The 24,793-nt window shown below is 43.1% G+C and overlaps 1 protein-coding gene across 1 annotated transcript in view; it reads left to right on the top strand.

Annotated features, from left to right (window-relative positions):
- Nucleotides 1–4,223: 4,223 nt before the first annotated feature.
- The window catches only part of ADNP2 (ADNP homeobox 2), a 34,331-nt gene continuing 13,761 nt past the window's right edge, over nucleotides 4,224–24,793 (top strand). The window contains exons 1-2 of the mRNA XM_069568965.1: nucleotides 4,224–4,351; nucleotides 15,042–15,162. Of these exons, the coding sequence (XP_069425066.1) occupies nucleotides 15,055–15,162 (108 nt within the window). The 5' untranslated portion in view covers nucleotides 4,224–4,351; nucleotides 15,042–15,054. The remainder of the gene's footprint in view (nucleotides 4,352–15,041; nucleotides 15,163–24,793) is intronic.

The raw sequence follows: 24,793 nt of genomic DNA, 5'->3' as shown, positions 1-24,793 counted from the left end.
GTCATTTGTAACATATCCATGCATGCTGAAGTGTTTAGGGACATAGGAGACCAAAACTGCAATTTCCTTTGAGTGCATTAAAAAAAAAAAAACATGGCACAAGAGATGAAAAGTTGATTCACAATAGCATGGAAACAACATAAATGTCCATCGACTAATGAATGGATAAAGAAGGTGTGGTACGTATATGAAATGGAAAACTACTTAGCCATAAAAAAGAATGAAATAATGCCATCTGCAGCAACATGGATGCAACTAGAGGTTATATTAAGTGAAGTAAGTCAGTAAGAGACAAATACCATGTGTTATCACTTATATGTAGAATCTAAAATATGGCACAAATGAACTTATCTACAAAACATAAACAAACTCACAGAGAACAGAATTGTGGCTGTCCAGGGGGTGGGAGTAGGGGAGGGAGGGACCGGGAGTTTGGAACTAGCAGATATAAACTATTATATATAGGATGGATAAACAACAAAGTCCTACTGTATAGCACAGACAACTATATTCAATACCCTATGATAAACCATAATGGAAAAGTATGTAAAAAAGAATGTCTATATGTGTTTAACGCTTCGCTATAAAGCAGCAATTCCTTGTAAATTGTAAATCAACTTTGCTTTACAAACATTGTAAATCAACTGCGCTTCAATAAAAAAATGAATGAAAAAGATGAATAGCTGGATAGCTGGGTGATATAGCAAATACAGCAAAATTGTTAATTGTAAGATCTAGGTGATGGTGTTCACTGTACATTTATTTTAACTATTCAGTATGTTCAAAAATTTTTACAAGGTGTTGGGAGAAAAATGAATTCTTTCAGCATTTATTAAAGTTTTATTATGTTTATCAAAATATTATTATGAATTATATTAAAGTAACCTAGGCATCAGGGATACAGTGATGACCAGGAGACATGGCCCCTGTTGGTACAGCACTCCTTGAGAGAGACAGATACATTAGCAAATGAGGATCATACAGTTAGTGCAGTGTTCTGTGAATATCAAGAGGAACCCATCGCATCTTGCCACAGGTATGTGTGCAGTGCTGGTGGTCAGGGAGATCTTGGAAGAGAAGCCAGCCGAACTCAGCCTTGAATGGCAATGGAATAGAAATTAGTTCAGGTTATGGAAAAGGAAGGAATCCAATGAACAAATACAGTGCAGTGTTTGTGTGAGCGGGAGATGGGCTGGGGATGGTCAGCACTGGAGAGCTTGTGTTCAAGCTGAGCAACTGTCAGAATGGCTGAAGGGAAGAAGGGAAGCAACAGGGTCAGACTTGCTTTCGCTAGATCTCTAGGATGGCTGACTGGAAGGCTTCCCAGAGATGCCTGAGCTGACCTGAGCTTTGCAGGTGTTCCCACCAGGAGAGGCACACGTTGTAGGAGGGCTATAGGAGAGGAGCATTAGGATGTAAAGTCAGAGAATTGAAGATGGGAAAAATGAAGGCTAGGTAAGCACACTGCTTACTGTTGGAGGGACTGTGGAGGAGGGGTGATCGTTCAGCCTTGAGCACGTGGACTCTGCGGTGTGGGTGGGACACCCAAGTGGAGCTACCCCGTTGGCAGTCAGAACTCAGGAGAGAGGTGGATACACTGAATCAAAATAATGAAGTTTGAATCTGCCATTGAGATTAACAAGGGAGAGGACGGAGAGTGATGACTGAAAGGGATGGGGGTTCCAGTACCTGGAACAATGCCTGGCACCCAGGACGTGGTGATGAACGTGGACCAGGAATTATGGGGCAAATGTTAAAGGATGTGCTGAGAAGGGGAAGCTAGTAAAGGTGTGAGGACTAATTAGCTAGGGTGGAGAAGATTAGAGGTCATGTGAGGGAAGGGCTTCAGGAAAGGGAAGATGAGGATTAAAATCTGTTCTTTAACAGTTAGGAAGTCACTGGTGGCCAGAGTCATTCAGTCGTCTGACTCTTTGTGACCCCATGGACTATACAGTCCATGGAACTCTCCAGACCAGAATACTGGAGTGGGTAGCCTTTACCTTCTCCAGAGGATCTTCCCAACCCAGGGATTGAACCCAGGTCTCCCACATTGCAGGGGAATTCTTTCCCAGCTGAGCCACCAGGGAAGCCCTGGTGGTCAAGGGATACCTGTAATTTCCCACTCTTAGATGCGGGTGAGGGTGGTGCAAGAGAGCACACGGTGAGGAGTGGAAGCAGCAAGACATTTGGAGAAATGTGATACGATCCTCCCACTGGAGCTGCGTGGTCTGGGTCAAGGGTGACCAGAAGGCTGTAACTTTTCATCCCACCTATTTCTTCAAGAAAGATGTATAGGGACATCATACCCATTTACTGCTGTGATTTATTATAAAATTAAATCATAATTCATAAATAACTATAAAGAGCAAATTCTCCTTCAATTATGGCTTGGATTCTTGTAGAGAAAAAAACAAATTGTGGTTGAGTGATATCAACCCAGCACTCAAGAATATTTTAAAATTAATTCATACATTTACTTAGTGCCTGTTATGTTTTTAGTCATTAGGTTAAACTGAGCAGAAGTTACCCACAGAGAGAAGCTGAAATTAGGGGAGAGGAATGCCAACAAAGGTCCGTCTAGTTAAGGCTATGGTTTTTCCAGTAGTTATGCATGGATGTGAGAGTTGGACTTTAAAGAAAGCTGAGTGCCAAAGAATTGATGCTTTTCAACTGTGGTGTTGGAGAATACTCTTGAGAGTCCCTTGGACTGCAAGGAGATCCAACCAGTCCATCCTAAAGGATGGAATCAGTCCTGAATACTCATTGGAAGGACTGTCGAAGCTGAAACTCCAACACTTCGGTCTGATGCGAAGAACTGACTCATTTGAAAAGACCCTGATTCTGGGAAAGATTGAAGGTGGGAGGAAAAGGGGATGACAGACGATAAGAAGGTTGGATGGCATCACTGACTCAATGGATATGAGTTTGACTAGGCTTCGGGAGTTGGTGATGAACAGGGAGGCCTGGCATGCTGGGGTTCATGGGGTCGCAAAGAGTCGGACACAACTGAGCGACTGAACTGAACTGAATGTCTGGGCAATGAGGTGCCGGGCAGGGCAAACAAGGCCCAGGAATGAAGGGACTGGTCCTGAGCGTGAACCGACGCATACTCTGATCAGGACCGTGCTGAGGAAAACGTGTGCACGTGGGGCCGGAGTAGATAGATGGAGACCATTTTTGGTGGTCTTGGTGTTCTGGAAGTAGACATGGTCTTGTGCTGAAAAGTAAGTTGAGGAGGGGCAGGTAATGGCTTGGCAGCTTCAGTGAAGGGAGAAAGGCTGGAGTAGTCACTGAGGAGCGATAAAGTAAAAAAGTTGTTTGCCTGCACAGCAGGCTTCCCCGTTAAACTTCAAGTTCCCAGAGGGCAATGCGGTTCTATTCTTACCCCTTGGGCACTTTACTCAACAGTTGAAGACCCATAGGCATTTTGAAAGCTCCATTCACGTTATGGTACATTCATTTTGAGAAATATATTATCCCTTCACATTTTTTTTACAAAGCTGGGCAAAAGTGAACTTTCAAGCCATTTAAGAATTTTTATAAATGTATGCAATTAACTTTTTTCCTACACAGCACGTAGTAGCTCTAACTTAAAAATACGAATTCTCAAGAAAAAGTGTGAAATTAATTTCCTTAGGATATAATTACGAAGTCAGGAGACCCTATCCAGTCAGTTCACCAAGATGTACCAAGAGCATCCTTGTCAAAGTTCTGATAGTTCAAGTTCTATCCTCCAATGATAGGGCAGGATTCCCCTCACAGCTGGTTTCCCATTGGCTCTGAGATGTGGGCGGGGCCACCTATTCCTGCTACTGCCACTAGCTCCACCCCACCTCATGCAAATGAAGACCAAGGTCTAGGAAACCCACGTGATTGGCCACGTGAAGGACGACGCACGGGCTCCGCCCCCTCTAGTGACGCCATCACCTCAAACTCTCACGAGAGTTTGTAGATATGGTGAGAGGCTAGCAGGCCAGTTCACTGTAGCAAGAGTGGGGTCAGGGGAGGGGGCTTCAACACAAAACCCCATTCCCACTGCTGAGCCTCCAGTTCAGCTTAAGGCAGGGGCCCAAAGGGGCCTTTGGGACAGTGCCCAGTGGGGGGTCCCATGCATGCTCTTCTCCCATTGGTTGACTGCATCGGCATGCAAATGAGGGTGCGCGTCACTTCCGGAGGCCAATCGAGCGCCATTTTCTCTTTCTGGCCGAGCTGGGAGGAGGGGACGGGGTCGCGCGGGGTGGCGCGCGCCGAGCGGGGGTCCCGCCGCGCGGGGCGGAGGCGGGCGGGCGCGGGGCCCCAGCGGGCGCGGCGAGACGTGCGAGGGACGCGGCGGCGCTGCGGGCGCCCAGCGGTAGGTAACCCCGGCCCGGCCCGCGGCGACGCCCCTGGCCCGGCCTGCGAAGTCCCGGCGGCGGCCCCGCCCCACCCCGCCCACACCCGGCGGCCGGTGGCCGCCTCTCGAATCCCGCGACGTTCTGCCAGCCCGGGGCTCGCGGCCCGAAGGGTGCCCGTCGTCCCTCCGCGTCACGTGGGGCCGGGGTCGAGGGGGGCGGGGATGGGGCCCGGGAGGCGGGGCGGGGGACGGCATCTGGGCGAGGGGAACGCGGGGACAGGGCGGCGGCCGTGGAGGGCCGGGGAAGGGGGCGGGCTGGGAGCCGGAGGGCCGCCCGGAGCGAGCGCGGACGCGGGCCGGGCTGAAGCGCGCTCAGCTGCCTGCGTTGTGGCGGGTTTTTTCTTGAGCGCACAGCTGAGAGGAGCCCCAATTCCTTCACCCTGGAGTTCTCAGTGTGAATACTGATGATGTGCAGATGTTGACATTACAGTTGAACTTTTCACATACCGCCGCTCACCGCGCTTACGTAGAGCGCGCAGAATTTCTCCTGACTCTTGGCTTGGGAACGTCGAAAATAGTAGCCGCTAGTTCTAACTGAACAGTTGCTAAATAATTAAACGTTTAAAGTATTTTCTTTGAATTTGAATGGGAGGCTTGCCGGAATGCTCTTAAAACTGTTTATAATTGAATGGAATGGGTAATGGCAGCCTCTTGAGACCTGGAGGACTCTTGTGTGTGGTGATTTATGATGCAGATGGGCAAGTGCTTGAGGGCACCGGCGAGCCCCTCAGGGCTCAGCACGCACGTGGGACCGGGAGTCGGGAGGAGCGCTCTGGGGGAGAGGACCACGTAAAAAGTGCGAGTTGAGGAGAGCGCTGTTGGGCTTTGGTTGGAAGTCAAGTAATGTATGTGTAACTTGTTTAGACATACATGTTTACAAATATGTGTAACTTGTTACTGAGTAGGTAGCCATGTTATGAACGAACTTTAATATTCTCGTTGTAATTGGGAGTTTGTTGAGATAGTGGCCTTTAGACATGGAAGTGACCGATCTGTGTGTCGTAAGGGTACTGGTGCTAGTCTGGAGGGGGACTGGAGTTGGGAGGAGACAGGCTCACTCGTCTGACTGAGCAGTGGTAAGGATGTGAGAGCTGGTTTTAGGGTTAGGAGTTGAAGATTGGTGTCGGGAGAGGATGGGGAAGGAAATGGCAACTTACTCCGTATTGCCTGAAGAATTCCATGGACAGAGAAGCGTGGTGGGCTGTAGTCCATGGGGTCGCAAAAAGTCACACGACTGAGCAGCTCAGACACACACACACAAAATTCTTGTAACCACTCTACCTTCCTCTCCAGTAGTGAGTGAGTGAAAGTCGTGTCCGACTCTGTGACGCCGTGGACTGTAGCCCGCCAGGCTCCTCTGTCCATGGAATACTCCAGGCAAGAATGCTGGAGTGGGTAGCCATTCCCTTCTCCAGGGGATCTTCCTGACCCGAGGATGGAACCCAGATTCTTTACCATGTGTGCTACCAGGGAAGATACCTATCTATATGAAGATATCTGGGACACCTTTTTAATTTGATCCAAGTTTGCAATATGTTTCTGGTGAATTTATGGTTGTAGTCACTTTGAGTGATCACACCCCAGTATTCTGATGTGGCTGCCACTCTGGTTATCACAGACCTGTTGGCAGTGTGTTACAAGGAGGACACTGAATCATGAGGACTTGCTGAAGGTGCCTGTCAGAGAAGGAATCTTCCTGTATTTGAACCCAGACCTTTGATTCTTGCTTTCATGTATTGTATAAATATCATGTGTTTTAAAAGTTACTTAAAAAGAAACAACAAAACCCTGTATTCGAGTAGTTTTAGCATTTCGCTTATATTTTTTGGAGCTTGTTCAGTCATTAAGTCCTGTCTGACTGCCAACACCACCTCCCCTCCCCCCACCAGGACTACAGGATTCCAGTCTCCTCTGTCCTCCCAATATCTCCCAGAGATTGCTCAGATTCAGTCCATTGAGTCAGTGATGCTATCTATAACCATCTCATTCTCTGCCACCCTCTTCTTTTGGATTCAGTCTTTCTGTGGCATCAGCGTTTTTTCCAGCGAGGCCGCATCAGGTGGCTAAAGTATTGGAGCTTCAGCATCAATCCTTCTGGTGCATATTCAGGGTTGATTTCCTTTAGGATGGACTGGTTTGATCTCTCAGTCCAAGGGACTCTAAAGAGTCTTCTCCAGCATCACAATTCAAAAGCATCAATTCTTAGGTGCTCAGCTTTCTTTATGGTCCAGCTCTGACATGTGTACATGACTACTGGAAAAATAATAGCTTTGACTATACAGACCTTTGTCGGCAAAGTGATGTCTTTTTAATACTGTCTAGTTTTGTCATAGCTTTCTTTCCAAGGAGCAAGCGTCTTTTAATTTCATGGCGGCAGTCACTGTCAGCAGTGGTTTTGGAGCTGAAGAAAATAAAATCTGTGACTGCTTCCACAGAATGCCATGATCCTAGTTTTTTGGATGTTGCATTTTAAGTTTTTGGAGTTAGATAATAGCAAACTCACAGTCTTATGTTCTAAGTGCTTTTATTGTGTTAAGTGAATTTTCTTCCTCAAAACTACTGAGTCGGTTGTGCAGTCCCTGTTTTACAGAAGAAACAGTCCCTGGGATTAAGTAACTTGCTAAAGATCACACAACTAGTAGTAAACTGTGGAGTTTACTTGAACTCAGGCAGTGTAGCTCCAGAGTCTTGCTTGTGAGATCATTGTTCTGGATTGTTTTGCAAGTGAAATCGTTTCAGAACTTAGATTTCACAGGAACTTACAAGAAAGTTCTATGACTTAAAAAATTACTGTTTATTACCAGAATGACTTTTTTTACAGTTTATTTTTTGATAACGGGATATTCTTAAATGATTGTGATACTAAAAAGCAACAAAAACCCTTTAAGTGCCTCTTTGGAAAATAATAGTTTCTTTTGCTGCTGCTGCTAAGTCGCTTCAGTCGTGTCTGGCTCTGTGCGACCCCATAGACGGCAGCCCACCAGGCTCCCCCGTCCCTGGGATGCTCTAGGCAAGAGTAGTGGAGTGGGGTGCCATTGCTTTCTCCGATTTTCTTTTGCACTTTAATGCGATTTTTGGTAAATTCATGTCTACCACATGCTGCGAAATTAAAGGTAATTTACTATGGGACTTTCCTGATGATAGAGTAAGAATCTGCCTGCCAGTGCAGGGAACACAGGTTCGATCCCTGATCCAGGAAGATTCCAGAAGCTGCTGTGCGGCTAATATGCCCACGAGCCACAACTGCTGAACCTGCATGGTGCAGCTGTTGAGCCTGCATGCTGCAGCTACTGAAGCCTGTGGGTTTAGAGCCCGTGCTCTGCAACAAGAGAAGCCCCACTCCTTGCAACTAGAGAAAGCATGTGTGCAGCAGCAAGCACCGAGCACAGCTGAAAATAATAGTAAAATACAAAAGAAAAGAATAATTTACTGTGAACTGAACCTGGTAGGTAGTACAGCTGCATTAGCCTGCTGTTTCCTAATGGTGAAAATACAGATTTAATTGAGTACTAAGAATATATAGAGAATAGCATCAGTAAAGGATCTATAGATACATGGAAGCATTAAGCAGCTTCTTTTCCAGTTAATTAATCCACTCGGCCTTTTGTGTAGAATCTTGCATCTCTTAGAGAATGGATAAATTATGGTAAAAGTCAGCTTTTTTACCCCAAAGTGGTTGGCAACAGTAGACCAAGGATCCTGACAGAACTTCTGTGATTTACGTGTCTTTTATTTTATTATGTTTACTTGGTTTCCCTAAAACAGTAAATGCTATAAACAGGAAACTTTTTTTAAAAATTAAGAATGGACCTGGGTACTTGTTTTGAGGGAGGGAACCACAGCAACAGTGATGAGGGGATGGGAGCGTGTACAGTTGAGAATGAAAAGCCTCCTATTCTGCAGGTTCACGAAGACTTTGGCCCTTCTCCCAAGCCTTGAGCAAGTACCTGCAGAGCCCTTTAAAACTTGCCTGGTCACTGGAAGCCTCTTCAGTGCCTTCTTCCTGAGAGATGGCCTGTCAGGAGCAGCTGGGGAACCATCCTGTGAAATGTGGCCAGTCCCTGTACTGCTGTTTCTCAACTGTGATAAGATCAGCACTTCCTGTGTGAGGCCAGATTTCTTTGCAAGCAATACATTTAGCTTCTTTGTTGTAGATATAGGTGGATGATGGTCTTCATCTTGGGCAGTCCTATTTATCAGCCAGCTTTTGGTAAAGAAGCGCTCTGGGAACTCTTAAGGACAGACCAGCACATCTGGTGGAGTGAGTGGAAAAGGTGAAGGGAAGTTTCTGTTGAGGCTGCTCTGGCCAGAGAAGCCAGTCTGGGCTTGAAAGTGACGCTGTGCTTAATTTTTAAGAATGCTCCCACAAGGTTCTTGACAACTTGCCTTTTAAATTATGCTTTTGAAGCCTAGAACCCAGTTCAGTGCATTTTATTGTTAATAATTTTATTTTTTTAAAACTTTACTTGCTGTGATTTTTGTATCTTCTGGTTCTAAAATGCCAAGTGATCCTTCAAACTCGCTTTCTACTGAACCTGAAGTATAACTTTTACATAGGTAACTGGTCTGAAAAATGTACCCATTCCAAATTGGCTTCTCGATACTTCACATTTTCTTATTATCCAGTAGGAAAAGTTCTTCCCACTGTTAGCTCTGATGCCACTTTCATGTCTCGTTTTATTCCGGTCCATGTTTTCAGGTTTACTTACCTTTTGCCAAATACATTCAGATATTCCTTTGGTGCTGCTGCTGCTAAGTCGCTTCAGTCGTGTCCGACTCTGTGCGACCGCATAGACGGCAGCCCACCAGGCTCCACCGTCCCTGGGATTCTCTAGGCAAGAACACTGGAGTGGGTTGCCATTTCCTGCTCCAATGCATGAAAGTGAAAAGTGAAAGTGAAGTCACTCAGTCGTGTCTGACTCTTAGCGACCCCATGGACTGCAGCCTACCAGGCTCCTCCTCAGTGATTTTTTTTGATGCTTATCTATTTACTTAGAATGTCTTGGACTCCAACTCACCAGTCCTCCATAATAGCCTGTCCATTTTGAACCTCTGTGATAGGCCCAGATGTGCAGAGAAACATGATTCCTGCCCTGAAGATGTTTAGTTCAAAAGGGAAAATAGGTATATAAGGAAATAATTACAATGTAGTGAGGTGAGTGCAATGAAATAAGTATAAACTGGCCATTCTGGGAGTTCTTAGAAGGGGTTCCAAGCTTATCCTTGAGGGAGGAGGAGTTGTAAAAGGTTTAGAAGTGGAATTTCCAGCCAGAGAAATTGTTTAAAAATCTTGGGAGACACTGCCAGTTGGTGTGTAAACATGGAGAAATTAATGTTTTTCTACTTACCCTCACTACCAGTCAGTTCATTTCATTTCAGTTCAGTCGCTCAGTCATGTCTGACACTTTGTGACCCCATGGACTGTAGCACATCAAGCTTCTCTGTCCATCACCAACTCCTGGAGCTTGCTCCAATGCATGTCCATCAGGTCAGTGATGCCACTACCAGTGGATATTATCAATCTTTAAGTTATTGTTTTGATCATTTGAAAATTGGCATTATTTTACCTGACATTTCTTTAACTCAAATTTAACTGATTTTGTTCGTAGCTTTTATAGTTTGTGCATTAAAACCTTTTTTGAAATAGTTTCAGATTTATAGAAAGTTGCTGGTGTAGTACAGAGAACTTCCCCTGAATCACTGGAAACTTCAGTTGCCAGAAAAGACACGAAATGACTCCAATATTGTCCATTTCCTACAATAAGGACATTCTACATACCCAGCACACAACCATCAAAATCAGAAAATCAGTGCATTGTTACCATCTGATCCTCAGCCCACATTGAAGTTTTGCCAGCCAGAAACATCATTTATAGTAAAGAATCTAGTTAGAATTACACATTGTATTTAATTTTCTTTAGTCTCTCACACTCTGAAACAGTTCCTTAGTTTTTCCTTGCATGTTCTCTTTCTAAGTATTGTTCAGTTACTAAGTAGTGTCCAACTCTTTGCGACCTCATGGTGTGCAGCACACCAGGCTTCCCTGTCCTACACTATGTGCCAGAGTTTGCTCAAACTCATGTCCGGTGAGTCAGTGATGCCATCCAACCATCTCAGCCTCTGTCGTCCCTTTCTCCTCCTGCCTTCAGTCTTTCCCAGCATCAGGGTCTTTTCCAGTGAGTCAGCTCTTCACATCAGGTGGCCAAAGCATTGGAGTTTCAGCTTCAACATCAGTCCTTCCAATTCATTGTTGATTTCCTTTTAAGATTGACTGGTTTGATCTCCTTGCTGTCCAAGGGACTCTCAACAGTCTTTTCCTATAGTTCAAAAGCATCAATTCTTCGGTGCTGAGCTGTTTTTATGGTCCACCTCTCACATCCATACATGACTACTGGAAAAACCATAGCTTTGACTATGGACCTTTGTCGGCAAGTGATGTCTCTGCTTTTCAATGTGCTGTCTAGATTTGTCATAGGTTTCCTTCTAAGGAGCAAGTGTCTTAATTTCGTGGCTGCAGTCACTGTCCATGGTGATTTTGGAGCCCAGGAAAATAAAATTTGCTGCTATTTCCACTTTTCCCCCATCTATTTACCATGAAGTGATGGGACCAGATGCCATGGTCTTAGTTTCTTGAACATTGAGTTTTAAGCCAGCTTTTTCACTCCTCCACTTTCACTCTCAACAGGGGGCTCTTTAGCTGCTCTTCCCTTTCTGTCATTAGAATGGTATCATCTGCACATCTGAAGTTGTGATATTTCTCCCAGCAATCTGGATTCCGGCTTGTGAGTCATCCAGCCTGGCATTTCCCATGATGTACTCTGTTCGTTGGAAGGATTGCTGCTGAAAGTTGAAGCTCCAGTACTTTGGCCTCCTCATTTGAAGAGCCGACTCATTGGAAACAACCGTGATGCTGGGTTATTTGAGATTGAGGTCAAGAGGAGAAGGGGATGACAGAGGATGAGATGGTTGGATGGCATCACTGATTTAATGGACATGAGTTTGAATAAACTCTGTGAGATAGTGAAGGACAGGGAAGCCTGGTGTGCTGCAGACCATGGGGTCCCAAAGAGTCAGACATGACTTAGGGACTGAACAACAACAACTCTGCATATAAGTTATATAAGCAGGGTGACGATACACGGTCTTGTACTCCTTTCCCAAGAACCAGTACATTTTTCCATGTCCAGTTCTGACTGTTGCTTCTTGCCCTGCATATAGACTTCTCAGCAGACAGGTAAAGTAGTCTGGTGTTCCCATCTCTTTAAGAAGTATACTTAGTTGATTTTTAGTAAATTTATAGAATTGTGCAAGTAACAACACAATCTAGTATTAGAACATTTCCAGCATGTTCCCCCAAAACCTATCCATGTGCAGTTACCCACAGCTGACCACTAATCTACCTTCTATCTCTGTAGATTTCTCTTGGACGTGTCATATGTATGGACTCAGACAGTATGAGGACTTTGCCTCTGTGTTCTTTCACTTAGCATCATGTTTTTGAGATACTGATGTTCATGCTGTTGTGTGCATCAGTGCCTAGTTATATGTACTGTTGCAGTGTCTTGTGGTATGAGTATGTCCTGTTTTGCTCATCTGTTCACCATTTGATGGACCCTTGGATTTTTTCCACAGTTTGGCTATTATGAATGGTGCTCTTGTATCATCTGGATACTTCTGAAGTTTACAGGGAATTTTGTCTCTTAATTGGGTGTCTTCCAGACTTCTGTGAATTACTCTTTTCCCCTTGGTTATTAATGAGTATTTTGTGGGGAGATGCTTAGAAATGATATAAAACACCCTGTTGTTGACTAAACTTTAAATTTAATTATTTTTGTTATCATGAACTTGAGTTTATGTTCTAGTGGGTTATATTTTGATAACTGTTTCTGAATACCAAACCACCCTAAAACTTCATGGAGTGAAATATTTTATATGAAAATTCAGTAATTCTTCAGGTGGGAGCAGGGGGAGATGGCTCGTTTATGTTCCACAATGTCTGGGGCCTCACCTGAGAAAACTCAAAAGACTCGGGGTGAGTGGACAGCTGCAGGCTGTAAGAGCATCTTCACTCTCATGTCCAGTGGTTGATGCGGAACCTTTCCATGTGGGCTAGTTGAGCTTCTTGCAATAAGGAGTGTAGAGTCCAAGAGTAATGGTACCCAAAAGGCAAGGAAAGTGTGTGGCGTTTTGTGGTCTAGCCTGGGCATTCACATGGCCATGCTTTATTGGTCGAGGGAGCTGCCGAGTTCTGCCCAGGTTCAAGGAATGGGAGTGTAGATGCCCCTGCTGCTTAGGAGGAATGTCATGGACATGTTCTGAGGAAAGCATGTAGATGGGAGATACGGTGACATTATCTTTGGAAACTTCAGGGCTGCAGGTTATAATCTGTTACCATCATTTATTTGGTACCCACATTGTCCCATATTTTTGGCTTGTGGAAACTTCTTCAAGCTGACTTCTTTTGAGTACTTTTGACATGTCTCCCCATTTTCCGAGCAACTCCTTTATTTTCTGGCAGAAGACATTCTAGGATCATTTTGTCTCTTCTGTGCTCCAGCCCTGAAATCAGCCATTTTTCCAAGGAGCCCTGCTTCCTTTTAAGGGAAAGTGATATTTAGAAAGGAAGATTTGAGCCCAAGGCGTGGTCTGCTACTGGTGTGTAACTACTTCCAGGCTCTTGCAATGGCCTGAGCTGTTCAATATACGCATACACATTAACAAATATATATTTTTAGAATCTGTATTTATTACAGATAATAAGGTCACAGCTGTACCTTTTATCCTGGTCAGCTACCACAGGATTTATTTTAATTTTTATGCCTTTTCAGATATTTTAAAAGCAGAGTTGGTGGTGGTTTAGTTACTGAGATGTGTCCAACTCTTGCAACCCTATGGATTATAGCCCACCAGGCTCCTCTGTCCATGGGGTTCTCCAGGCAAGAATACTGGAGTGAGGTGCCATTTCCTTCTCCAGGGGATCTCCCCAACTCAGGAATCAGACCTGGGTTTCCTGCATTGTAGGCAAGTTCTTTACCAACTAATCTAGAAAAGCCCAAAAGCAGCATTACTGAGATGTAATTTACGTTCCATACAGTTCATCTGCTTAAAGTGTACAGTCAGTAGTTTTTATTTAGTACATTCACAGAGTTGTGCATAACATCACCACAGTCGATTTTAGAATATTGTCACTGTTCCGGAAAGAAACCTTGTCCACATCACCTTCCGTTCTCCTCAGCCCTAAGCAACCAATGTTCTCCTTTTTGTCTCTGTAAATTTTGTCTATTCTGGACATTTCCTGTCAATTGAATCATATAATATGTGGTCCTTTGTGTCTGATGCCTTTCACTTAGAATAATATTTCCCAAGGGTTATCAGTGTAACATGCATCAGCACTTCACTTTTTATGGCCAGATAATATTCCATTCTTCGGATCCACCACGTTTTATTTATCTATCAGTTGATGGACATTTGCGCTTTTTTAGTTTTTGACTGTTATGAGCAATAGTGCTGTGAACATTCTTGTGCAGTGTTTTGTTTGGATGCAGGTTTTTTATTTCTCTCAGGTGGTATTGCTGGTTCATATGGTACTTACATGTTTAATCCTTTGAGGACCTGCTGGACTTTCCCAAACCAGCTGCACCACTTTTCTGCCGTTACTGCCAGCAGTGCACGGGGGATCTGCTTTCTTCACATCCCTGCCAGCACTGTTACTGCTCCTTTTAAGATTGACAGCCATTCTAGTTGGTGTGACGAGTTATCTCAGGATGATTTCTATTTGCTTTTCCCCATAGCTAATGTTGTTTAGCATATTCTTAAGTGGTTAATGGCCATTTGTATATGGTCTTTGTAGAAATATCCAGATTCTTTTCCTGTTTTTAAGTTGGCATATTTGTCCTTTAATTATTGTCACAGAGTTTTTTTTATATATTCTGGATATAAGTTCCTTATCAGAAGTAAGATTTACAAATGTTTTCTCCCATGTTGTGGATTTTCTTTTCATTTTTTTGATGGTTTTCTTTGAAGCATATACGTTTTTCATTTTGATGAAGTCCAACTTGGCTACTTTTTCTGTTGTTCCTAGTGCTTTACGATATCATATCTGAGAACGTGTTGCCAAATCCAGTGTCATGAAAATTTATGCCTGTGTTATCTTCTGAGACTTTTAAAGTTTTCACTTATGCATGGATGTATAGGACTCATTTCGAGTTAATTTTTGTGTATACTAATAGGAAAGAATCCAACTTATTCTTTGATTGTAGAAATCTAATTGTCCCAGAATAATCTGTTGAAAATTACTCTGCTTTCTTTACCTACCCTGTTAAAAATTTTATGCACATACGTGTGTGTGTGTGTGGGTATATGGATGCATGCTAAGTTGCTTCAGTTGTGTCCGGCTCTTTTCGACCCTATGGACTACAGCCCACCAGGCTCCTCTGTCCATGGGGTTTTCCAGACAAGAATACTGGAGTGGGCTGCCATGCCCTCCTTCCGGGGGTCTTCCTGACCCAGGGAATGAACCCACGTCTCATGTCTCCAGCACTGGCAGGCGGATTCTTTACCACTAGTGCCGTGTGGGTGGGTGTGGGGGGGTGAGGGTGTGGGGGTGTGTGTATACACTTATTATAATTTTGTTTTCTTTTCTTTAAAGGAAAATTTCAAAAATGTTTCAAATTCCCGTGGAGAATCTTGACAACATCAGGAAGGTACGGAAAAAGGTGAAAAGCATTCTTGTGGACATTGGGCTTGACAGCTGCAAGGAGCTGCTGAAGGTAAGAGGACACGAGTAATGGATGAAGAGAAGACGGCAACCGTGGAGGCCCTGGGCTGAGGGGGACTCTTTGAATGGGACCCTGAACGGGACTTTGAAAAGGTCAGACGCCTCAAGGTGGAAAGTGCTACCTCTTAAAATGAGGCCCAGGAACAGCATTCCTTCTTATTTATGTCTTTATGGTTTAAAGTGACTGCTTTAGGCTCCAGTTTTTAGTTACTTTTAGGAGGGAGTTTATAGTCATTCAGTTCAGTCGCTCAGTTGTGTCCAACTCTTTGCGACCCCATGAACCGCAGCACGCCAAGCCTTCCTGTCCATTACCAACTACTGGAGTCCACCCAAACCCATGTCCATTGAGTCGATGATGCCATCCAACCATCTCATCCTCTGTCATCCCCTTCTCCTGCCCTCAATCTTTCCTAGCATCAGGGTCTTTTCAAATGAGTCAGCTCTTCGTATCAGGTGGGCAAAGTATTGGAGTTTCAGCTTCAGCATCAGTCCCTCCAATGAACACCCAGGACTGATCTCCTTTAGGGATGGGCTAGTTGGATCTCCTTGCAGTCCAAGGGACTCTCAAAGAGTCTTCTCCAACACTACAGTTCAAAAGCATCAATTCTGTGGTGTTCAGCTTTCTTCACAGTTCAACTCTCACATCCATACATGACCACTGGAAAAACCATAGCCTTGACTAGATGGACTTTTATTGACAAAGTAATGTCTGCTTTTTAATATGCTGTCTAGGCTGCTCATAACTTTTCTTTCCAGGAGTAAGCGTCTTTTAATTTCATGGCTGCAGTCACCATCTGCAGTGATTTTGGAGCCCAGGAAAATAAAGTCAGTCCCTGTTTCCCCATCTATTTGCCATGAAGTGATGGGACTGGATGCCATGATCTTAGTTTTCTGAATATTGAGCTTTAAGCCAACTTTTTCACTCTCCTCTTTCACTTTCATCAAGAGGCTCTTTAGTTCTTTACTTTCTGCCATAAGGGTGGTGTCATCTGCATATCTGAGGTTATTGATATTTCTCCCGGCTATCTTGATTCCAGCTTGTGCTTCTTTCAGCCCAGCGTTTCTCATGATGTACTCTGCATAGAAGTTAAATAAGCAGGGTGACAATATGCAGCCATTAGTTGCAGCATATATTTGTTTTTGATCTTTGAGGGGAATATGTTGAATTACTTAAATTTAACAGAAAAAGACTGAATCAGTTTTTCAGTATTAGAATAATCCCAAATGGGGATGCATACTTACATGGTAGGGTTGTTTGTTTTCTTTTGTCTTTTCTGATTTGTGAATTTAATACATGCAGTCTTACAAAAGTTTAAAAATTAAAGTCACAGTCACATTCTTTATGATGAATTCTGTTCTCATATAATTTTATAACGAGAATATATGGCCGGCATAAATAAATAAAAATTGTTAAATAAAGTTTGCCATGTAGCTTTATCGGAGAAGGCAGTGGCACCCCACTCCAGTACTCTTGCCTGGAAAATCCCATGGATGGAGGAGCCTGGTTGGCTGCAGTACATGGGGTTGCTAGGAGTTGGACATGACTGAGCGACTTCACTTTCACTTTTTACTTTTATGCATTGGAGAAGGAAATGGCAACCCACTCCAGTGTTCTTGCCTGGAGAATCTCAGGGGTGGGGGAGCCTGGTGGGCTGCCGTCTATGGGGTCGCACAGAGTCGGACGCGACTGAAGTGACTTAGCAGCAGCAGCATGTAGCTTTATAGCCATTCTGTGCATGTTTAATTCATACCTATTGAAAATAGGGACTGCGTCTGCTTTGAATTTTTCAGAGTTGAGAATAATTTGATTCAAGATATTGGCCCAGGAAGAGTTCAGTTTCTTAATTTTTAAATCTCAGACTTTGAACCAGATTGATTTTATTTATAAAAAGGGGCTGAAAGACTAATAATTACCAGGATTCTCATTAATGGTCAGAATTGATTTTTGTTCTAAAGTAAACTTTCTGAAGAAAACACCTCAAGTAGTTCGCTTGTCAAACGTTGCTGCCCCAGAAAAATCTCCCCCTAAAATTCTGCTCTTTCCACTTCATTATCTTACCTGCTCTGTTTTTCTCCAAACCTCTCGTAATACCTGATGCTGTGTGTTTGTCTGTGTCCCTCAGGTCAGGTGTTGCCTTTGGTTGTCATCTCTCTTTAGTCTCCTTTAATGGGAATTCACTTTTGAAATGGAATTCTGTTACAAACTTAGTGTTTTTTTTTAGATAAAATGTCAGTAGCAACTAAAATTCTTCATCGTGGAGTCCTTTGATTTTGACATTGCATAAAACTGGACATTGCTCACTAACTTGCTTCCTTAGTCAGTCTAAGATTGTTTACTCATCTCAATTTGTTCAAGACTTAACTTTTTCTTTCCAAGACTATGCTGACACAGATCTATGTATATTTCACAAAAGTAAGACATTTGAATGGCATACCAGCATTTTTAGTTAATTAACTATTGGGTTAAATTTTACTAATTCTTTTGGGGGGAAATTTTGTTTTTATTAATTTGTAGTTCTGCAGACTTTCTGAAAACTCAAGCAATATAAAAGTTCATTATAGAAAAACTAGGAGATATACATAGAAACATAGAGAAAAAAATAACTTGCTTGTACGCTGTTACCCTAGAATTTCCATGGTAAACATTGTTATATTAATACCTTTTCAGATTTTTAGAGACAGGACATGCTCTAACCATGTGCTAGCTTTGTGTTTTCTTTTCACTGAATCCCACATTAAGAACTTTTTAATGTCATATGTACTTACTCTTAATCCATTGTAATACTTAAAGTTCTTGGTTAAAAGTGATGAAAACCAACACTGACCAAATGAAACAGGAGGGCGTTTGTCTGACACCTGTCAGGGTGCTTTCTGTTTCCTTATCCAGCATTTCAGACTTCATAGTGAGAATTCACTCTGCCTTCTTGGAGTTCTAAAGTGTATATGACTCCATTCATCCTGAGAGTTAGGACCTCAAATCATAGGCTGTATAGTTCTTGTCAGAAACCTGGCTGAAGAAAGTAAACCTGAGGGAAAACAGGCTCTTCCATGAACCTTATCTCCTTTTCTAAAAGTAGACCTAAACCCTGCAACTCCTTAGAGTATCTTGAAGAGTTTCTTAAAAAGTTAACAACATTTGATCAGTTATATTAAAGGCTAGCTATTTTGAAGGGCCTTGTGCAAAATGAAAATGTGGGGCCATGAGCAGGCCCCACAAGTATGCTGTCCCAGGCAGATGATGGCTCCCACGTGATTTCAGCTTCTGAGCCAGGATGCTTCTGGTACTTGTATTCAGAGTGGGCCCTAGGCGCCAAGTTATCTGCCAAACGGCGTGGTGCTGCCAGCCCAGGGTGAGGCTGGTAACCACCTTGCCTCCTCTCCCCAAGTCTGAACCTGGCCCTCAGCAGGGCGACTGTGGAATGTGGACCTCCTGACAGCTCAGCTGGCGCCCCGGGTGGTGGGCGAGAGCCTCAGAGCGGTTGTGGGGCGGGGGGTGTGGAGGGTATGGGAGCTGAGAGCAGGGACAGGCTCTGTCCCAGAAACAGCGGCGCTGAGGCCGTGTGTGAGCTGAAGCTTCAAGCCCCTGGCATGTGCTTCATCGTCCTGTCAGACTTCACGTCATAGAACAAATTCAGAGTTAAAATTATCAACACTTAAAGAATGGTGATAGCAGGGACTCAGCCTGCACTGACCTCTCTGAGCCCAGGACCCTGTGCACCTGCATAGGCTGCAGTGGCTCTTTGACTTTTCCAGTTCTTTGTTTTTTTAATTTAATAATTTAATTTATTTAGCCTCGTATGTTACAAATATTATTTCAGTATGTAATCAGTATAAGGTAAGTAATGAACTATTTTAATCTCTTTTTCCCCTTAAATCTTCTAAGTGTACTTATAAAGGTAAGATATAACATGAAATTGCCATTGCTGTGTGACTCGTGGGATCATATTTCTCTGACCAGGGACTGAACCCTGGCTGTAGTGTTGAAATCTCCGAGTCCTAATCGCTGGACCACCAGGGAATTGCCCATTTAGCCATCTTTAAGTGTAAAATTCAGTACCATTAATTACACTCACACTGTTTTGCACCTAGATTCCATCATCTAGTTGTTATCATCTCAAACAGAAACTCTAAGTATTAAGTAATAATTCCCCATGCTCCCACCGCAGCCCCTGATAACCTGTAATCTACTATATGTCTCCATAGATTTGTCTATTAAAGATATTTCATGTGCGTGGAGCATGCAATATTGGATCTTTTGTGACTCACTTGTTTTACTTAATGTTTTTGAGGTTCATGTTGTGGCATGTGTCAAAATGTTAGTCCTTTTTATGGCTAAGTAACAGTCCGTTATATAACCACATATTGCATTTTATCAGTTTATCTGTTGATAGACACCTGGGTTGATTTTGTCTTTTGGCTATTGTGAATAACGCTGTAGTGCACTTTGGCTCACGTGTCTGTTTGAGGCCCTATTTTCATTTTTTTGCTGGATCATGTAATAATTGTTTAGCTTTTATGAGGACCCACCTAACTTTGCAAAGTGGCTGTACCCTTTTCAGTTCCCACCAGCCACGCATGAGGGTTCCAGTTTAGCCACAGCCTTGCTGTTTGTTCTTTTTCTCTCGTCCTCTTTCTTTCCCTCCCTTGCTCGCCGCTGTGGGCACTAATGATTTTGAGCATTTTTTCATGTCCTTATTGGCCATTTGTGTATCTTTGGAGATTTGCTTTCAAGTCTTGTTCATTTTTAAATCAGATTGTTTGTCCTTTTGTTGTTGAGGTGTAGTTTTTTTATATATTCTAGATATTAAACCCTTATTAGGTATGATTTGTAGATGTTTTCTCCCATTCTCTTTTTACTTTCTTGATAATATCTTTTGATGCACAAAGTTTTATGTTTCGATGGAGTCCTGTTTGTGTGTTTGCAGTGCTTTCTATGTTGTATCTGAGAAGCCATTGCCAGATTCAAGTTAAGATTTTCTGTTTTCTTCTAAGAGTGTGATGGTTGTAGTTCTTTTTGTTTAGGTTGTTGATCTATATTAATGTTGTATGTGGTGTGATGCAAGGGTCCACCTTTCTTCTTTTGCACGTGGAAATCCAGTTGTTCCGGAGCCACTGATTTCACTAATTTTCCCCCATTGAGTGGAATTGGTAGCTTTGTAGAAAATGATTTGGCTGTAGCTACATGGATTTATTTCTGAACTCTCAGTTCTCTTTCATTAATCTGTATGTTTGTCCTTATACTAGTATTACAGTGTTTTGAATACCATAGTTTTGTGTTAAGTTTTGAAGTTGGAAAGAGTGAGTTGTTCAACTTTTTTGTTTTTTCTTTCCCTCAATATTGTTTAGGCTGTTAGGGGCCCCTTTCAATTCCATATGAACTTAAGGATTGGAGTTTCTATTTCTGACAGACTATCAGAATTTTGATTGGGATTATATTGTAGATCACGCTGGATAGTATTGACATCTTGGCAGTATTCCTACCCATGAATAAAGGATGTGTTTCTATTTATTTAGGTCTTTAATGTCTTTCAATAATGTTTTGTAGTTTTCAGTCTACAAGACTTTCACCTCTTTGGTTATATTTATACCTAGGCATTTTATTATTTTAGATGGTATTGTAAATGAAATTGCTATCTTAATTTCCTTTCCAGATTTTTCATTACAGGTGTATAGAAAAACAACTAACTTATGTATGTTCATTTTGTACCTGGCATTTTTACAGAATTTATTATTACCTCTGGTAGCTTATTTTGGATTCTTTTTTTTGGCGGTGCTGGGTCTTCACTGTTGCACACAGATTTTCTCTAGTTTCAGAGAGTGGGGACTACTCTCTAGTTGTGGTACGCAGGCTTCTCATTGTGGTGCCTTGTCTTGTTGCAGAGCGCGGGCTCCAGGTGCTGGGGCTGCAGTAGCTGCAGCACATGGCTCAGTATCTGCGGCTCCCGGGCTCTGGAGCACAGGCTCGGTAGTTGGGGCACACAGGCTTATTTGCTCCTCGGCATGTGGGGTCTTCCTGGATCAGGGATTGAACTCATGTCTCTTACATTGGCAGGAAGATTCTTTACTACTCAGCCACAAGGGAAGCCCCACTTTGGATTCTTAATAGGATCGTATCACCTGTGAATAGAAAGTTATACTTCTTCCCTTTCATTGTGGATACCTTTTATTTGTTTTTCTTGTCTAAGAGCTCTGGCTAGGCTCCAGGACAGTACTGAGTAGCAGTGGTGAAAGCAGGCATCCTTGTCTTGTTCGCAGTGTTGGGGGAATGCTTTCGGTCTCACTGTCGAGTATCATGGTGTCCATCAGTGCCTTTTGTCATGCTGAGAAAGTTCTGTTCTACTTTTCTGAGTGTTTTCTTAATCATGAAAGGGTGTTGGATTTTGTCAGATGCTTTCTCTGCCACTTGAGGTAGTTGTGTGGGGTTTTCTCCCCTTTGTTCTGTTATGTTTCGTATATTACACTGATGGATTTTCTTACGCTGCCTCTGCTGGCATTCCTGATATAAATCCCACTTGGTCATAGTGTATAATCTGTAGTCACTGTAGGGTTTTGTTCATTAGTATCCGTTAAGGAGTTTTCATTTTTATTCATAAAGAATATTTGTAATTTTCTTTTCTTGTGATGTCTCTGTTCAGCTCTGTTATTAGGATAATGCTGGCCATGTAAAATGAATTAGGAAGTATTACCCCCTCTTCTGTTGTGGGGAGAAGAGTTTGAGAAGAACTGGTGTTAATTCTTCTTTAAATATTTGGTAGAATTAATCAATGAGACCATCTGGCCCTGGACTTTTCTTTGTTTTGATATTTTTGATCATGCCCTTGATTCAATCTTTACTTGTTATAGGTCTGTTGAAATTTTCTATTTCTTGAATACGTTTGGATAATTAGTGTGTTTTTAGGAGTTTGTTTCATTTAGTTTATCTATTTTGTTTGTAGACAGTTGTTGCTAGTATTTTCATCTAATCCTTTTATTTCTGTAAGGTCAGTTGTAAAACACCCACTTTCATTTCTGGTTTCACTTATTTTTATCTTCTCTCTTTTTTCTGTCAGTCTAGCTAAACATTTGTAAATTTTGTTGATCTTTTCAAAGAAACAACTTTTGGTTTCTTTGATTATCTCTTTTCGTATCTTTGTTCAGTTCTCAGGTTGCTTTAATTTTGGTGTGCAGCCAGCAAACTGTTCGGTTGTGAACACCAGGACGCTGAGACTCATGTCATGTGAGCTTCCCCAGAGTTACATTTTAATGCTGTAAAATAGTCACATCAATTATCTTCATTATTTTACTCACATTTCCTCACGTAAAACCTTAAAAAACTTCTCAGAACTTGTGCTAGGAGAGTATGTGGCATACCTTGAAGGTGCTGGACCCACGACAGAGACCAGTCCCAGTCATACTGGTGCTTGGTCACCTTAGTGAGGCAGGGCCAGGCCTGGATCTCATTAATTAAAATGCAGAGGAGACTCGTACCGGTTGTTCAGTTTAAACACACACACACACAGACACACACAGACACACACACACACAGACACACAGACACACAGACACACACACACACACCCACACACACCCACACACACACACCCACACCCAGACACACACACACACCCACCCACACCTAATTGGTGGGACCAGGAAAGTGGAGGAGACATTAGATGTTCTTTCCGTGTAGAATGTGTGTGCTGCTTAGGGTAGAGATTGCTAATATATGATGTGAACCCTTGAGGAGTCATGAAGTTATTTGGGAGTTATTACAGTTTTTCTGGTGGCTAAAAATTCATAGGTAAATAAAGCATTATCTGAGAGTTGAAAGCAATCTCTTCCATTAAATTACTGTTATATATCAAATGTTCATGGATACTGAGGTGATTAACAGTATCCAAATTTATTTAAAAGTAGTAATGTTCTGGACTTCTCTGGTGGTCCAGTGGTTGAGAATCCACCTGCCAGTGCGGGGGTCATGGGTTCAGTTCCTGGTCCAGGAGATTCCACATGGTGTGGGGCAGCTTGGCCTGTGCACCACAGCCATCGAGCCTGCGCTTCAGAGCTGGCGAGCTGCAAGGGCTGAGTGCACGAGCTGCAGCTGCTGAAGCCCACGGGCCCTGGAGCCCGTGCTCTGCATCCGGAGAGGCCAGCGCACCGCAGCTGGAGAGCAGGCTCTGCTCGGCACCGCTAGAGAAAGCCTGCGTGCAGCCACAAAGACCAGGTGCAGCCCAAATAAATGAATTTAAAAAATTAGAAACTGTTACTGTTCCTAGCAGCTTTTGTCATCCTGTGTTTTCGCAATTAGGAACTGTCAGAGATACAAATACTGCCACATGGGGGCCGGAAATCTTAAAAGAAGTGGTAGGAAAAGGGGATTTAGAAATAGAAGGTCCCTTGGTTAAAGTATCTGTCAGATTTATTGAGCGACATGAGCTAAAAGTGGTTAAGGCTGACCATCTGGTAGGAACTTGGATCCATGGTCGTAGCTGGCTTTGTGACTTGTGGATTGTCACTTCGCAAGCCTTTCCTCTCAGTCTTCTGTGGCGCTGCCCTCCCTGGAGCTCTCTGTGGCCCCGCCCCTGCTTTTGGAAGCCCTGGGGCAGCCTGCCTTTGGCCTGGAAGTCTGGCTGCTCCTGCTCTTGCTACACTGCACCACACTGTGTTGCTTTCTGCTGCTCTATGCAGAGCTGCCATTTCTGAGGCAGCTCCTGCACTTAATTTCTGTGCATCAAGTATTAGATCAGGTCGGAACATTTAAACCAGTGTTTGCAAATTTGATGTTGTTGGATCTGAATTAGGGAGGCTTTAAAAAAAGGTGCACTAAACCCACTCCTGTGACAATCTTCTGAGATCATTATATGTATAAACAGATTTTTTAATGTTACACTATGTTCCTATATCTTAATCTACAAAAAATATTGAAATAGTTAATGTTTATTTCCTAATAATTGTGTTTTATTGTTCTTTAGTCACAAATTGAATCTGACTCTTTTCTGACCCCATGGACTGTCGCCCACCAGGCTCCTTTGTCCATGATATTTCCCAGGCAAGAACACTGGAGTGGGTTGCCATTTCCTCCTCCAGGGGATATTCCCCACCCAAGGATTGAACCTGTGTCTCTTGCTTGGCAGGCAGATTCTTTACCACTGAGCCACCAGGGAAGCCCAGACTAGCTCTCCTTTTCCTGCATCTGACAGTGGAAAGCACTTCTTCCCTTAAACCCGACTTACCTCCTGCGATAGAACATTACTGCTTACTTCTTCCTTTTCCAGTATTTTCTTATGAAAAATTGAAGCCTACAGAAGTACTGAAAGGATTGTACCATGAAAACCCATGTACCTCCCACCTAAATTCTATAAAATTAACATGCATATGTATATACACCCATCTGTCAACCTTATTAAAAAAAAATTATGTTTGGCTACACTGGGTCTTAGTTGCAGCATGTGAGATCTTTAGTTTCAGCATGTGAGATCTAGTTTCCTGACCAGGAATTGAACCCAGGCCCCATGCACTGGGAGTGCAGAGTGTTGACCATTGGACCACCAGGGAAGTCCTTCTGTCTTATACTTTGATGCATTTCTAAGTTTCAGGCATTGATAAATTTCCCCTTAAACTCTTTCAGCATAGGTGCATCGTAA

This window comes from Ovis canadensis, chromosome 23, assembly GCF_042477335.2.
Source record: "Ovis canadensis isolate MfBH-ARS-UI-01 breed Bighorn chromosome 23, ARS-UI_OviCan_v2, whole genome shotgun sequence".
Taxonomy (NCBI): domain Eukaryota; kingdom Metazoa; phylum Chordata; class Mammalia; order Artiodactyla; family Bovidae; genus Ovis; species Ovis canadensis.
Note: the sequence above shows the minus strand (reverse complement) of the source record. Positions and strands in the feature narration are given on the sequence as shown.